This window comes from Balaenoptera borealis (assembly GCF_965194805.1).
Source record: "Balaenoptera borealis genome assembly, chromosome: 1".
Taxonomy (NCBI): Eukaryota; Metazoa; Chordata; class Mammalia; order Artiodactyla; family Balaenopteridae; genus Balaenoptera; species Balaenoptera borealis.
Window position 1 is genome coordinate 52,528,060 of NC_138860.1, and position 14,856 is coordinate 52,542,915.

Consider the following 14,856-nt stretch of genomic DNA (forward strand, 5'->3'; position numbering starts at 1 on the left):
TTCTCTAAAAATGAAAACTACTATAAAGTCTTTATGAAGCCAGAATATACTAAAAGTAGAGTCATTTTTTAGATTTGAACCACGTCTTTTCTTAGTTGGTAGCTACTATGCTGGGCATCTTTTTCAGGTACATTGATACAGGCTAATCACCAACCACTGGGCAAAACTGGCCCATTTCAAAATAGGATCGTGCACTAGAAAGACCTTGGGTTTCCTCACTCTGGGGTATTCTTGAAATCTACAAATACACAGAAAATTGTACAGAGTCAAGCCTAAGGAAATCATGGGAACAAGATACTTATATAGTATATCCTGCCCAAATTTAAATCAAACAAAATCTCCTACAAACTTCCACAATATTAACTGGATACAGGATTCTTCATTTCACTCAAACTGCTCTATGTCACTATTAAAAGTTAAACTACTTTGTTCCTTTCTAAGTGTGCTCCTATTACATGCTAAACAAATGACTAATGGATAAAAGAAAATTTGGGTATAATTTCAACTATACAGCATTTTGGAAAAGGCAAAACTACAGAGGCAGTAAAAATATCAGTGGTTTCCAGGGGTTAGCGGGGTAGTGGGTAAGAAGAGATGAACAGACAGAGCACAGAGGGTTTTTAAAGCAGTGAAAATACTCTGTATGATCCATAATGGTGGATACATGTCATTTTACATTTGTCCAAACCCACAGAATGTACAACACCAAGAGTAAACCCTAATGTAGACTTTGGGTAAAAATGATGTGTTAATGTAGGTTCATCAACTGTAATAAATGTGCCAGCCTGATTGGGGATGTTGATAATGGGGGAGGCTATGTATGTGTGGGAACTGGGGATATATGGGAAATCTGTTATCTTCCTCTCATTTTGCTGTGAAACTACATCTGCTCTAAAAAAAATTAAGTCCTTAAAAAAAAAAAAAAGAAAATTTGGTTAACTGGTTAATGGTCTATACAAACTATGCTTTTTCAAAACAATTCCTATTCCTGCCCTTTTTTTTGAAGAAAATATTTTAAATTACTTTTGTCATTAATGTTAGTTCTTGTTGCCATTCCTCAAATTTGGCTTTGACATTATAAACTTCCCTAGAACATACCTAAATGAATCCCATGCTAAAAACTCAGCACTAACACAGTGTTAATATAAGGTATACACCTCAGTCATTCATCCTGCTAAAACTAAATGAACCTATATTCAAATCACTGATGTCAATTCCTTCTGATACTCTGAGAAACAAAGAGTAGAAGGAAGACACGATCAGCTGAGATGAAAGCCACCAACTATGTTCTTCTTAGAGTATCTAGAACATTATGTATCTGTGTCAGGTCATTTCAGTTGGAGAGTCTGACGTATAAATAAGGCCATGGTCATGGATTTGACCTTTAGCAGACCAACTGCTTTGACTCTATACTCATGCTCCCCTCATTCACCTGGAAATATGCCATTAATCAAAAGGAGTACCATTGAGGAAAACTCTCAGTTTTATAAACTCAGTCTTATAAACATTATAAACATTAGAACTCTGAGCACATTTAACATGTGCTAAATAACGTTTAAGGCACTACATGAAATCTATGCAAATATACTTCAATATGTTGAAAGTCGCAATACAGAAGTAGGACTTAAAATTATGAGCTGTACTTTCATACACTCGTGGCAAGAACTGCTTTCCAGGAAGGTCACACAAATTTGGCACTAAGTCTCAGGCCTTTAAAAACATACTCTTCTAGGAATTCAGCCTAAGGAAACAGTCAGAAGTTCAAAGACTTATGCACAAAGAGAATCAATAGACTGCTAATATAAAATTTTTGAAAAATATTAATGTTTAAAATAGGATAATGGTTAAATGAGTTATGTTCAATTAGTCATTAACAAATTATATTTTCATATAAGCCTCAGTAATAAAGCTGTGTGATACTGGCACATGAACAGACCAACAGAACATAATAGAAAATCTTGAAATAAACCAAATTGTATATGGCAATCTAGTGAAGGATAAAGGAGTCATCTTAAATCAGTGGGGAAAAAATTAATTATTCAATAAATGGTGCTAGGATAACTGGAAAGCCATCTTTCTAAAAGTGAAATTGTATCAATACTCATACCTTATACCAGGATGAATTCTAAATGGATCAAAGATGTAAATGTAAAAATAAAAACAAGAAAGTACTAGACAAACCATTATTATTTTATAACCTCAGAATAGGAAAGGCCATCCTAACTAGGACATAAAACCAAAAAGCCATAAGATTGATACATTCGGGATTTCCTTGGCAGTCCAGTGGTTAAGAATCTGCGCTTCCACTGCAGGGACACGGGTTCAATCCCTGGTCAGGGAACTAAGATCCTGCATGCCACACAGTGTGGCAAAAAAAAAAAAAAAAAAGAAGAAGAAGAAGATTGATACATTCAACTGCATAAAAATAATTTCCTCATAGAGGAAAAGAAAAAAAAAAGATAAATGAAAATACTGGCAACTCATGGCAGACAAGGGGCTCTTAATATACTAAGAGTTCCTGCAAATCACTAAGAAAAAGATCCAACAACCCAATAAAAATGGGCAAAAGATATGTACAGTCACAAAAAAGGGTATATTTAAATGGCTCTGTAAGATATTCAATCACACTTAATGTAAGATTTGAAAAATTAAAATTAAGCTAAGACTAATTTTTACCTTTTAGATTGTCACATTAAAAATCCTTGATAATTCCCTATGTACGGGGAGATGGGCACTCTCATACCTGGAGAAATATAAATAGGTACAACCCCTAAGAAGAGCAATTTGGGAATAGCTTTCAAAATTACAAATACACCTATCTTTGACCTAGCAATTCCATGAATTTTTGTTATAGATATACACAAGCAAAATGGCTTATATCCAAGATTATTCATGCACTATCACTTGCACCAACAAAATGTGGGGATTGGTTTAATAAATTATGATTCATCCAAGCATCATGCAGCCATAAAAAGAATGAGGAACCACTTTACAAATGGACAGGAAAATATATCCAAGATATATTAATAAGTGTGTGGAGGGGAGATGTGAGGGAGGAATAACACAAGCTGCAGATCAATTCCTATAATGGGTTAACGATTCTGTAAAAAAGGAGAAAAACAATTCTGTAAAAAAGGAGAAAAAAGCATATACACAGTAAAAACTATGATACTATCAATTCAGATACTAAGCAATTAACAACAACTGGCTCCAGACCCCCAGAACACCCAACCAACTTCCTTTGGGGGTTTGTTCCAGTCATTTCATTAATCTCACCAAAAAATGACCCAGCCTTTTTTTTTTTTTTTTTGGCCATGCGGGATCTTAGTTCCCTGACCAGGGATTGAACCTGTGACCTCGGCAATGAAAGTGCGGAGTCCTAACCACTGGACCACCAGGGAATTCCCAAACCCTGAATTTTTTTAAACTAAATTTCTTGGATTCCACTCTTGGCAGTTTTTACCTATCTATCTATCTATTTCTATATGCCTGGAATAGGTATGGAAGGATACACAAAAATTTCCAACATTTATTCATTGTGTGGGAGGGAAATGATTGCCTGTCAGATGGCAAGTGAGGGGTGGGGAGGAGGGGTGAGAGAGACCTCATGGCATATCCTTTTATACCTTTTGAATTCTGAAAGAAGGAAATGTATTTCCTATTTTTAAAATTACATTTAAAAATAAAAATATATTTGAAAAAATTTTAAACATTTTCAAAGCCATAAGAAAATATGCTATTAGAAAAAGGCAGGATATAAAATAGATGCAGTATGATACCAAATATGTACAAACAAGTATATCTGTACACAGAAAAAACTGGTAAAATATAATCAAATATTAAAGGAAGAATTATCTCTAAGAGGTGGAATTATAGCTGATTTTAATTTTCTTTGGCTTTTCCTATAATTCAAATTCTTTACATTAAGCATGGATTACATTCATAATTAGGAAAATAGTATTAAATTTTTAATAATATGAATCAGAGAGGTTAGAAATTAAAAGGGAGGTATAAAGTTACTAAGGATTATCCAGGATTCTAAGGATCATAAATGAAACATTCAAATTTCCTCAAAACATCACTCCAATGGCAGAATAAAGAATTTAGGAAAAGATCTAATCTGTCCTCTAATCTGCCTCTTAAGGATCACTATGAGATTATTCTCCTCCTCCTACTTTCTGGATGTTTTGACCATTTTTGTTTTCTGTTACCTAGGTAATGGTACTTCCAGCATTTCCCTTAAAGACTGTGAAACTAACAATCTGGTATTTCTCACTGACCTTCAGCTTTGAAAGGCCATCTCCCTAAGGGAAAGCAGTAAGATCTAGAAGCTATAACAGGAGGCTGAGGAATCTGAGGTTAAGAGTTCTAATCCTGACAAACTGTGGAATTTGTCTCCTATTTTGGGAATAAGCTAAATTTCCTGAGTCAGTTTACTTAATGAGGAAACTTAAAGGATTATTTTGAAAAATATTTAGGACTATCAACTTTTTACACTTTTTAACTCTTCACACTATTCTTCTGAACTTTGTTTTCTTGCCTTACGTTAAATTTTTCCTCTCTAAATTTTCACTCTCCCAAACAGTATCTGCAAGTATTACCAATGTCTTAGACTTAGGAGCAGGGAGGGGATACTTTTAGAAAGCCTACTGTAAATGACACAACATGAACAGAACTTGAGCCAAGTTGAAGACAATTTATGGGGGAATAAGAATGCAATCAGGATCTAAACTGGACCCTTATGAGCAAAGTGGCCACAGACAACTAATTAATGTAACTACACTGAGTAAGGGAGGGTAAAACTCAAGACTCCTAACACCTGAACCCTGCTGATAGAGATAGGAAGATGATAACGTCTATGTCACAGGGCAGAAATGAAGTTTTGTCATGCTTTCAAGGGCTCAATTTTTATTTCTTTTGTTTACCGTGTTCCCTCTAACCCCATTGAGCTGGGCCTCAGGACATCTTTTTTCCCCTACTATTTACATATCATGTACTTCTTGATGGCTGCCTTCCACAAGAAAACCAGCTACATTAAACTTGTAAAAGGTTCTCTACCAACAGGTCTTGAGAAGCACTTGATAGCCTTTGGGAAGAAACAAACATCAGAGAGCAATTATCCCTCTGCCAAGGGCGGAGTGCCCTCAGCACACTTCAAACTCCTCCTCCTGGTTAACAAGACCGAACACCTCTCTAGTTACTTAAAAATTATTCCAATAGGGTGGGACAAGGGAGCAGACAGATGAATTTTTTCTGGATTAACTCAGTCATTAGTTCAATGCTTTTTTGTGCTTCACCTACTTAAAAGGTGATCAAATCACTTTGTGCTACTCAAGAGAGCAACTGCTAAAAACAATTACATAAACCCTCCACTTCAATTTACCTTATCCTTCTTTCTAATAAAACAAAGTGTAAGAAACCACTGCCTTGCTACCATTTCCTCAGTAATCTCAGTAAAGCCTACTTTGTCATATGAATCCCTTTTCTTTTCCTTAGCAAATCAGAAAAATTTATCTCATTCACCATAATAGGACACAACTGTACATCATTTTTTAAAGTGCATACACTGAATCTTATTATCTGAAGAAGATAAAGGCAATCCTTATAAACAAACTATTCTCAGATAAACAGGGGCATTCTAGAACTTCATATTATTTACATCAGAGAATTTGTACAGATCCTCAATTCCATATCGGCAATTCTCAAACCCAAAAAGCTCTGAACACTCTTTTTCCATAACTTCTCTAGCAGTAAAATCTGACCTGCACTGACATCATACTGTGTATAGTGTTATACCGTACTTAGCATGAATGTCCATTTGTTTAATTGCAGAAATATTAACATGACTGATGTTGCTCCACACACCACTAGGGGGTTTATATCACTATATATACCATATTTTCTAAAATCAAAAGTTTTGAATTTTGAAACACTCCAGTCCAAACGGTTTTGGACAAGGGATTGTGGATGTATAGTTTCTATTCTGCAAAAATATTTTCGTTCTTTGAAAATGAAATAGCAATAAACCAACATGATAGAGGGTAGAAAAATACTAAGATGTTGTAAAGGAAATTGTCCACCATCTGTGACATTAGTAGAATACACAATTTAAATGAGATACATAAATTTTCTCCTGAAGGAAAAAAAGGAGGGCTACTTGAAATCAATATAATTTAAAATAAACAGTATATACCTAGGCCTTCTTGGAAGTTCTCTTTAATTTCAGTGGAGAACTGTCTACTCCTACTGTGTATAAAATGTATTGGAGATTATGGGAAAATGATGTGTCAACACTCAAAGTCAATGCCCCATCCTTGAATATTTTTTTTTAAACAAATGGCCTTAAATATTTTTTTTATATATTTTTTAAAATATTTATTTATTTATCTGGCTGTGCTGGGTCTTAGTTGCTGCATGCGGGATCTTTAGCTGCGGAGTGCAGGGTCTAGTTCCCTGACCAGGGATTGAACCTGGGCCCCCTGCATTGAGAGCCTGAAACCTTAGCCACTGGACCACCAGGGAAGTCCCCACCCTTGAGTACTGAACTCAAGCTTAAGATCCCAAGGATTCCTAAAACATTAATACTCATTTGTAAAAGTTCAATTAATAGTATTTGAGGAAATTAAAACACTTAAGTAACATGAACATGTTTTGGGATATACTCAATACATAGTCACTGATTTTCTTCTGGCAATCAATTAGCTAGAGCACATAAAACTTTTAGTCTTGGTTGAGCAATTTCATTTATCTACATGTTACCACAAAACAGGAGTCATGGGGTGCATATGTAAGGCATGTAAGAATGAGTGATCTGCGGGACTTCCCTGGTGACACAGTGGTTAAGAATCTGCCCGCCAATGCAGGGGACATGGGTTCAAGCCCTGGTCTGGGAAGATCCCACATGCCGCGGAGCATCTAAGCCCGTGTGCCACAACTACTGAGCCTGCACTCTAGAGCCTCCGAGCCACAACTACTGAAGACCGCGTGCTACAACTACTGAAGCCCGCACGCCTAGAGCCCGTGCTCCGCAACAGGAAAAGCCACCGCAATGAGAAGCCCGCACACCACAACGAAGAGTAGCCCCCATTCGCCGCAACTAGAGAAAGCCCGTGTGCAGTAACAAAGACCCAATGCAGCCAAAAATAAAATTAATTAATTTAAAAAATAATAATAAGTATTTTTTTAAAAAAAGAATGAGTGAGCTGCTGAGAATATTCAAGATGAATTATGCTAAGAACATTCTGTATAAGCCCAGCGAGTTAGTCATAACTAATTCATACTGGACCAAAATAAAATAACTTCCTGGACTTGTTACTGGTTGCAACATTTTAAGTAAACATAGAAACATGTTCTCTAAAAATGCAATAAAATATACTTTTTTTAATTAAATCATCCTTTGTTTTAATTTATGAAGTATAAGCAATATTACTTACTACAAGCAGGTAAGACTTCTGCCCCCATCAACTCATATCCAGTTCATGAGAAATTCTTACCAAATTCCCATTGCCATATTTCTAGAATTATATTATATTTGATGCAGAATGATTAATTCCCTTTTTCTTCTGCTTGCTGAAATAGTACCAGCCTTTAGAAATTTTCCAGGAGATCCCTATCAATCACTAATAAACAATTAGCTATATATTAGCTTAATGGTAGGCAATAATGTTGATGTTATTTTATTAACTGAATATTTTAGATAAGTCCTGCCCATACTATTAAAATTAAAAACAATATGGTTTCTTGGTGATCACTTCATCATGAGAACTATATTTCCCCTCTAGCTATTTAAACGCACATCTGTGCATACACTTGCAGATCTGTTGTACTGATGGGTGCAGAGCTCCAATGCGGGCACTGCTGGAGATTGGTATCTTTAATTTCCCCCAAATAGTGCCCTTCACTCACCATCCATTCATGGTAAAGTAGTTAATTTTAACGTCCTCATTGTTTACCAGAAAGCAGAGACAGTGAGGCTGGCTTTGCCGCTCCCGTTTCCTTTTGCTGGGCTGCTGAGCTTTTTCAGCCAATTGACTTCACTTTGAGGCTATAAATATCTGAAAAATGTTCTGCATTTGATGCTCTTGGATTCTGCATCCATATTTAGCTGTTTGTGGCATGCCTTTGTTTAAGCTACTCTACCACCCATACAGTCAGTCAGGTTGAGATCTAGATGGTCAAAGGACAGATGGATCAACATTCAGCACACACTGACTTACCATGGGGGAGGCATCAATCTGCTAGACACTGTGACAATGAAGGGAGTGGCAAGATAGGAATACAGAGATAAACAAGACAGACAGATTCCCTGGTGTCAAAAATATTATAGTCTTGACGGGCATGGGCACAACTTATAATAATATTGGAATAAAACAAATGAAACATTTTACAACTAAAAGAAAATGAAGAATAGCACAGCATAACTATTTTCTCTTGGCTGTGTCTCAAAAATGTGCATTTGTTTGTGTTCTAAATATAGGTCTACATATTATAAAGCTCTGGACATATTCCAAAAAGTTTGCAATCATGACGATACAAAAAACTCTGAATATAGGTATAATCCACCAAAGAGCCAGACCTATCAGTAGCAAACTCAAAACAGTGCCCAGTCTTCAAATTTTGTGAGGCAAACTAATAAAATATTGTTTCCAAAAGTTTCTGTAAGTAAATAAATAAAATAAAAGTTTCTGTTAAGATATTTGGGGAGAGGGGTTACTTCTGTTCTTGTTGTTGTTTGTATGCATACTGATTTCAAACGTTAAGTATATTGAAGAGGATATAAACCATAGCCAGAAGCCAGAAGCACTTAATACAGCTCCTTACTTTGCATCCTATCTTTAAAACCCACAGGTCTATTCTAGGTTAGGTCTCAAAACTGAATGAGCTAGATCTGAGATCCCCATCCCCACCTTCCTATCTTGTGAAAACATTCCAAACAAATATACATCTGCCCTCAACATTCCTTCTTTCAAAACTCAGTTCACTGACCTTTTGATAAAAGTGCTCCCCAGAATCCTGATAGTCATGATTTAAATGTATTAAAGGCTTGCTTGATGCCTGGCCCCAAGAGTCAGGGTGGAATTGGGAGGCAAAGTTGTAGGTTAAATAATAGGGTAGGCCATAGAATCAGAAAACTCTAAAACTAAAATGTACCATAGATACAATTACTCCAGATTCCACATTTTATGTAGAAACCTAGACCCACGGACTTAAAATTACTTGCCCAAAGTTAAACAACAATTTGTGGCAAGGCCAGAATGAAAACCCAGGTTCTCAACCCCCAGTTGCATGCTCTAGACTAGTTTCTGGATTTCTTTAAAAAACATTGGAGTACACTCATCAAAGTCTCTTTCAATTGTGTAAAAGAACCTTGATGTTCCAAAACAATCAGGATTTTGAACACACAAAACAAATAAACAAGAAAACCAAGACGAACTCTCTTCCAAATTGATTTTCTACATTCTATTTTTTTTACTTCAAAGCTTTTCAAAGAGCTATACAACAGGCAACTTAAAAACTAGCTAAGGACATAGAAAAGCCAAGTCATTCAGATAGTTTTGGAATATTTACATCAAACTAAAGACAATAAAGTAGTACCCAAGATGAGCTGCCTTAGAGGAAGGAAAGTAGCAGTACTGAACAGTAAATAAAAACTTCTGGTTAATTGATAGGGAAGACAAAAAAGTTACAATGCAGTAGAAAGTCTGCAAATTGGCTTTGAAATGCACACTATATATGTGTGTGTGAGAGAGAATATACATATATATTTAAGAATATACACACAAATCTAGCCCTAGGAATGGACTACAAAAACAAGCACATAGTTTTATGGGTTATATGCAAAGAAGGTAGTTAACACTAGGTCTAGAAAATCCAGACAGAATAGTTTGACACTGAAATACTGAATTGTCATATATACATATTCTTGCAGTAACAAGGCCCTATCTCTAACTTCATATAAAAAACAATATGCAAAAGAAGTGTATAAGGACAGGAAGGATAGAATAGGAAAAAGTTGTAACCACAATATACTCTAATTCAAGCTCAATTTCAGATTCTCACCAACCTTTGTTATAAACCATCGGCTAAGTAGGAACAGCAGGTGGGTGGAAAAATCAGGGACTAAAGTTTTTAATCTGCTGAGAATGAACAGGGTGACCTTGCATCATCTCCCACTTCTTTGCTTTAATTCTTTCAGTTAATTAAAACAACATCAAGAAACATTTATAAACATCCAGCAAAATACAAAGTGCTACATACATAAATTCTTAAGAATTGGTTATAAAAATTGATGGATTTTTAGAACTAGAAGGACCATTAAGAGATTATTTAATCCAATTCACTCATTTTACAGAAGAGGAATGAGATGTCAAAAAAGTGACCTGCTCTGCTCCAAATCACATAGCCATTTAGTGGCAGAACTGAGACAAAAATTCAGATCTCTGGACTCCCAGTTCTATGATCTTTCTGATGGTGATAAGACTTAAAGTCTTGAAATCAACTGAACTATCCAGGAAGACAACTTCAAAGTCACAGTCACTCTTGAATACTAAACACATACCCTGTTCAGGATGAAAAAACAAAAAACAAAAAACGTAACGTACTTGATCACTAACAGGCTTAGATGCACATGACTGCAGGATAACATCTTAACATTGTGTTGATCTCAGGTGCTTCAAATTTGCCATCTTATACTCAGCCACATTACTAATGTCTTTTATAGTCCTGTGAGATAAGTGATAAACACCTTGACGTTGCAATATTTTGGAAAGCCACAGCTCAGTCCTGAATGCCAGGCTATAAATCCTTGGGCTATGGGTTTTCAAAACCAGCATGGTTTTAATGCTGCCACAAGGCTCGCCCTAATAGAATCTCATCATTCAGTTTTAATTAAAGAGGTGGTTACTAGGAATGCAGAAAGGGAAAGTTTTAGTGTGTTCATCACTTTTTAACTTGCTGAGTAGCAACCCAGTCACTTTACAAAGAGCACCAGAAACAATGGTGCAATCTGAAACAATCCACACCCCTTGGACTAAGTGCTTGCCTTTGGAGAGTGAGGTTCAGAAAGAGGTTATAGAATTAGACTGTTCCCACCAAATAAATGCTTCTGATTTTTACTTTATTATCTTAACCTCTGATAAGCTTTTTCATAATATCTTAGTTTGCAGCCTTGCCTCACTCCAGAGAAAGCAATGAAACGCCATTCATTTGATTTCACGGTTTGTTCTTCTTGAAGATCAGCTGACACTTCTCTTGAAGTCACCACCTGAGAATTAAGTCTGCATATCCCAACTCCACCTTAAATCTACTGCAGGTATCTGAAAAGGTCCAAAGACCATACTGAGTCACATCTCTCTCCTCAAGTACTAGTCTGGAGAAACTTGTCAGAAATGCACCCCAGAACCAAAAGGGATGTGGGAAACGGACCCAGGATGGATGGGGACTGAGAACAGGACTGAGACCAGGGAATGAATTTCAGCCTGAGCAAAGATACGAAACATCAGCCTCTAAGACGGCCTTTGGTCCTTACCGTACACCCGGACCCAGCTCTGTTGCTGGCACACGGACTCCAGAAGGATCCGATCCAACATGCCACCGGCCACGGCCCCACTGACCGGGACAACAGCGTCCAGCTCATCCGGGGGGAGCGGCGAGTCGGACTCCAGTCCCGGGAACATCTCCGGCCAGGAGAGCGCCTCCGCGGCTCCTCCGCACGATAGGGAGAGCTCCATGGTGCCCCTGAGGGACAAGGCGGCGGCGGCGGCGGCGGCGGCGGGGCGGGCGCGCGGCTCCGCGCCCTGCCTGCGGGAAGGGGAGGAGGAGAGCGCAGCAGCGGGGGCAAGGACTCGAGCGGCAGCCGGCGCGGACGCGGCTCACCTCCTTCCCCGCCGCCCACTGCCCGCGGCTCGGGCGCTGCTGCCCACCTGCAGCCGGCGGGCGGGACCCAGCCCGGGAGGCGGATCCAGCGTGGCCCCTGGTGGGGGTGGGTCCGGGTTCAGGTATGGGTCCCTCCCGGGAGGGGACGTGGAAGGACCCGGGAGGGGCGGATTGCCCGCCCGCCCCCTCGGAGCCGCCTTTCTGTGCCCCAGCCGGCGTCACCCGCGGGCCGATAGGGCCGGGGCTGGGGATGGAGTGGGGCCAGGCAGGGCTGGTCTGGGGGCGTCGCCGCCAGGGGCCGCCCCCTTTGACCGGCTCCCGCCGCCGCCGCAGCCGCCGCCGCCTCAGGGGCTCCGACTGTCCACTCCCTCACCCCTGGGTGGGCGGAGGAGGGGGGGCGGTGGCCCCGGGTTCTCGCCCGCCAGTCCTCAGCACCCACCCCAGGAATGAGCCGGCCCGCCCCTGTAACTCTCAGGCCACGGCTCTCGCCGCTGCTCGGGGTCCGGCTCCGACTCCGCCGCGGATCCCACAAGCCCGGCAGCCGCGGCTGTGGCGGCGGCAGGCGGCATCCCAGGGTGATAGGCCGGAGTAATCGAGGGCCGAGAGCAAAGCCGCGTGTGCAGTAGAGTAACGAAGCGGAGGAGGAACTGCCGCCGAAGGCAGGAAAAATCGGACCCCGAGTTATTCATCCAGCCAGTCCCGCCTACTTTCCAAATACCCTCTCCCCCACCTCCCTGCAGTGCGTTTCCCGGTCTACCAGTCTCCCCAACTGCTTCTTGAAGTGGAGCCGGCGTGGAGAGGCGGGGTGGAAAAGGGGTGCGGGAAATTTAAAAAGAAAGGAAAAGAGCTTCCCTTTCCCCTCTTCCCACCCTTTTCCTTGTACGTATGCATTTATGTCTTTATTTGTTTGGACCAACATTTCTTTCTCATTGGACGGAGAGATTGGAGATGCTGCTTTATTTTACAGTCACCCTAGGGGAAAAGCTTCGTTCCTTCCCAGAGAGGAGAGTTGGCAGCGGGGTCTGGGATTGTGGGATTGTGTGGGGACCGCGCTCTGCGACCTGTCCGCGCTGAAGCTGGATTTGTCATCGGTTTAGAATAGCATGGTTAAGAAGTGTGGTGTGGATGGATGGACGGGCCTCGCAAGCACACGAAATGCTCAAAAGCCCAGTATTAACCAAACATGTTTCTCTTTTTTTGCCTTTGATCTTTGTGCAATATGTTGGCTTTTTTGCCGAAGTCTCTAATGTCACTTGCGTTTTATTTTTGGTTTATCTGTAGACTGTCTCCCTTGACCTTGGGTTTAATTTTATGCCCACCCAAAGCGATATTCACCAGTTCAGATTTGAGTTGCTGGAAAAGTAATAATTATGATTTTAAAATTGAAAAGTAACAACTTAAACAGTGTCTTGCACATAGTGGGTCTCCAACAATGTTTCTTGAACATGGCTGCATAAAACCTAGCAAGGGTTCCATAAGTATACATTGCGGTTTTTCTTTTTAACTCCTTTGCTGGGGGGAGGGGGGTGTTGTTTAGTGTTTGTCCCCCGTTTCTCCCTACCTGGCACAAAGAGACGGGTCTACAAGGGGACAATCTTGTTTTCTGTATTGTTCAGTCTTATCAAGAGGTATGAGGACGCGTTTTGTAATTTTCTCTAAACTGTTATTTAGAGTAATAGTATTTCACAACAGGAAGTAACCTTAGAGAGAATCTCATCCTGCCTCCTGTTTAACAGGTGAGAAAACTGAGGAACAGCCATGTTACCTGGCAAATCAACCACCAGTACAGATAGGTCTGCAATGCCTCAGTGATATTGGTTACTTCAACTTCTTTCCCTCAAAAACCTTTTGTGATTAAGCTTGTTGATATGTGGCTTGGTGATGTATTGAAGTGATCATTTCCAGTATCTAGAACCCTGATTTCTTACTATCTGACTCCATAGTCAGACTTCCAAGTCTAACCATCGTATCCCTCAGTGTGTGGACAAAAGAAAGTGTTGAAGCTAGAGATTTAGAGCCCTGCCCTGAATAGAGCTAGAGCATTTTTATTTACACTAAATTACCGGTGAAGTTATGGTAACAGAAGTCAGGGACTTCCCTGGTGGTCCCGTGGTTAAGAATCCACCTTCCAAGACTTCCCTGGTGGTGCAGTGGTTAAGAATCTGCCTGCCATGGGCTTCCCTGGTGGCGCAGCGGTTGAGAATCTGCCTGCCAATGCAGGGGACACGGGTTCGAGCCCTGGTCTGGGAAGATCCCACATGCCGCGGAGCAACTGGGCCCGTGAGCCACAATTACTGAGCCTGCGCGTCTGGAGCTTGTGCTCCGCAACAAGAGAGGCCACGACAGTGAGAGGCCCGCGCACCGCGATGAAGAGTGGCCCCCGCTTGCCGCAACTAGAAAAAGCCCTTGCACAGAAACGAAGACCCAACACAGCCAAAAATAAATATAAATAAATAAAAATTAAAGAATCTGCCTGCCAGTGGTGCTGGGAAAATTGGACAGGTAGATGTAAAAGTATGAAATTAGAACACTCCCTAACACCATACACAAAAATAAACTCTAAATGGATTAAAGACCTAAATGTAAGGCCAGACAGTATCAAACTCTTAGAGGAAAACATAGGCAGAACACTCTATGACATAAATCACAGCAAGATCCTTTTTGACCCACCTCCTAGAGAAATGAAAATAAAAACAAAAATAAACAAATGGGACCTAATGAAACTTAAAAGCTTTTGCACAGCCAAGGAAACCATAAACAAGACCAAAAGACAACCCTCAGAATGGGAGAAAATATTTGCAAATGAAGCAACTGACAAAGGATTAATCTCCAAAATTTACAAGGAGCTCATGCAGCTCAATATCAAAAAAACAAACAACCCAATCCAAAAAATGGGCAGAAAACCTAAATAGACATTTCTCCAAAGAAGATATACAGATTGCCAACAAACACATGAAAGAATGCTCAACATCATTAATCATT

The 14,856-nt window shown here is 39.9% G+C and overlaps 1 protein-coding gene across 3 annotated transcripts in view; it reads right to left on the reverse strand.

Moving 5' to 3' along the window:
* The window catches only part of RASAL2 (RAS protein activator like 2), a 389,073-nt gene extending 375,678 nt beyond the window's left edge, over positions 1 to 13,395 (reverse strand). Inside the window, exon 1 of one of the 3 annotated variants that reach the window (XM_082366722.1) lies at positions 11,528 to 13,390. In XM_082366722.1, coding sequence (XP_082222848.1) covers positions 11,528 to 11,729 — 202 coding nt within the window. In that variant the 5' untranslated portion in view covers positions 11,730 to 13,390. Of the gene's footprint in view, positions 1 to 11,527 lie in introns of all 3 variants that reach the window. The other 2 variants (XM_082366723.1, XM_082366724.1) reach the window with 2 other exon arrangements.
* Positions 13,396 to 14,856: the final 1,461 nt, after the last annotated feature.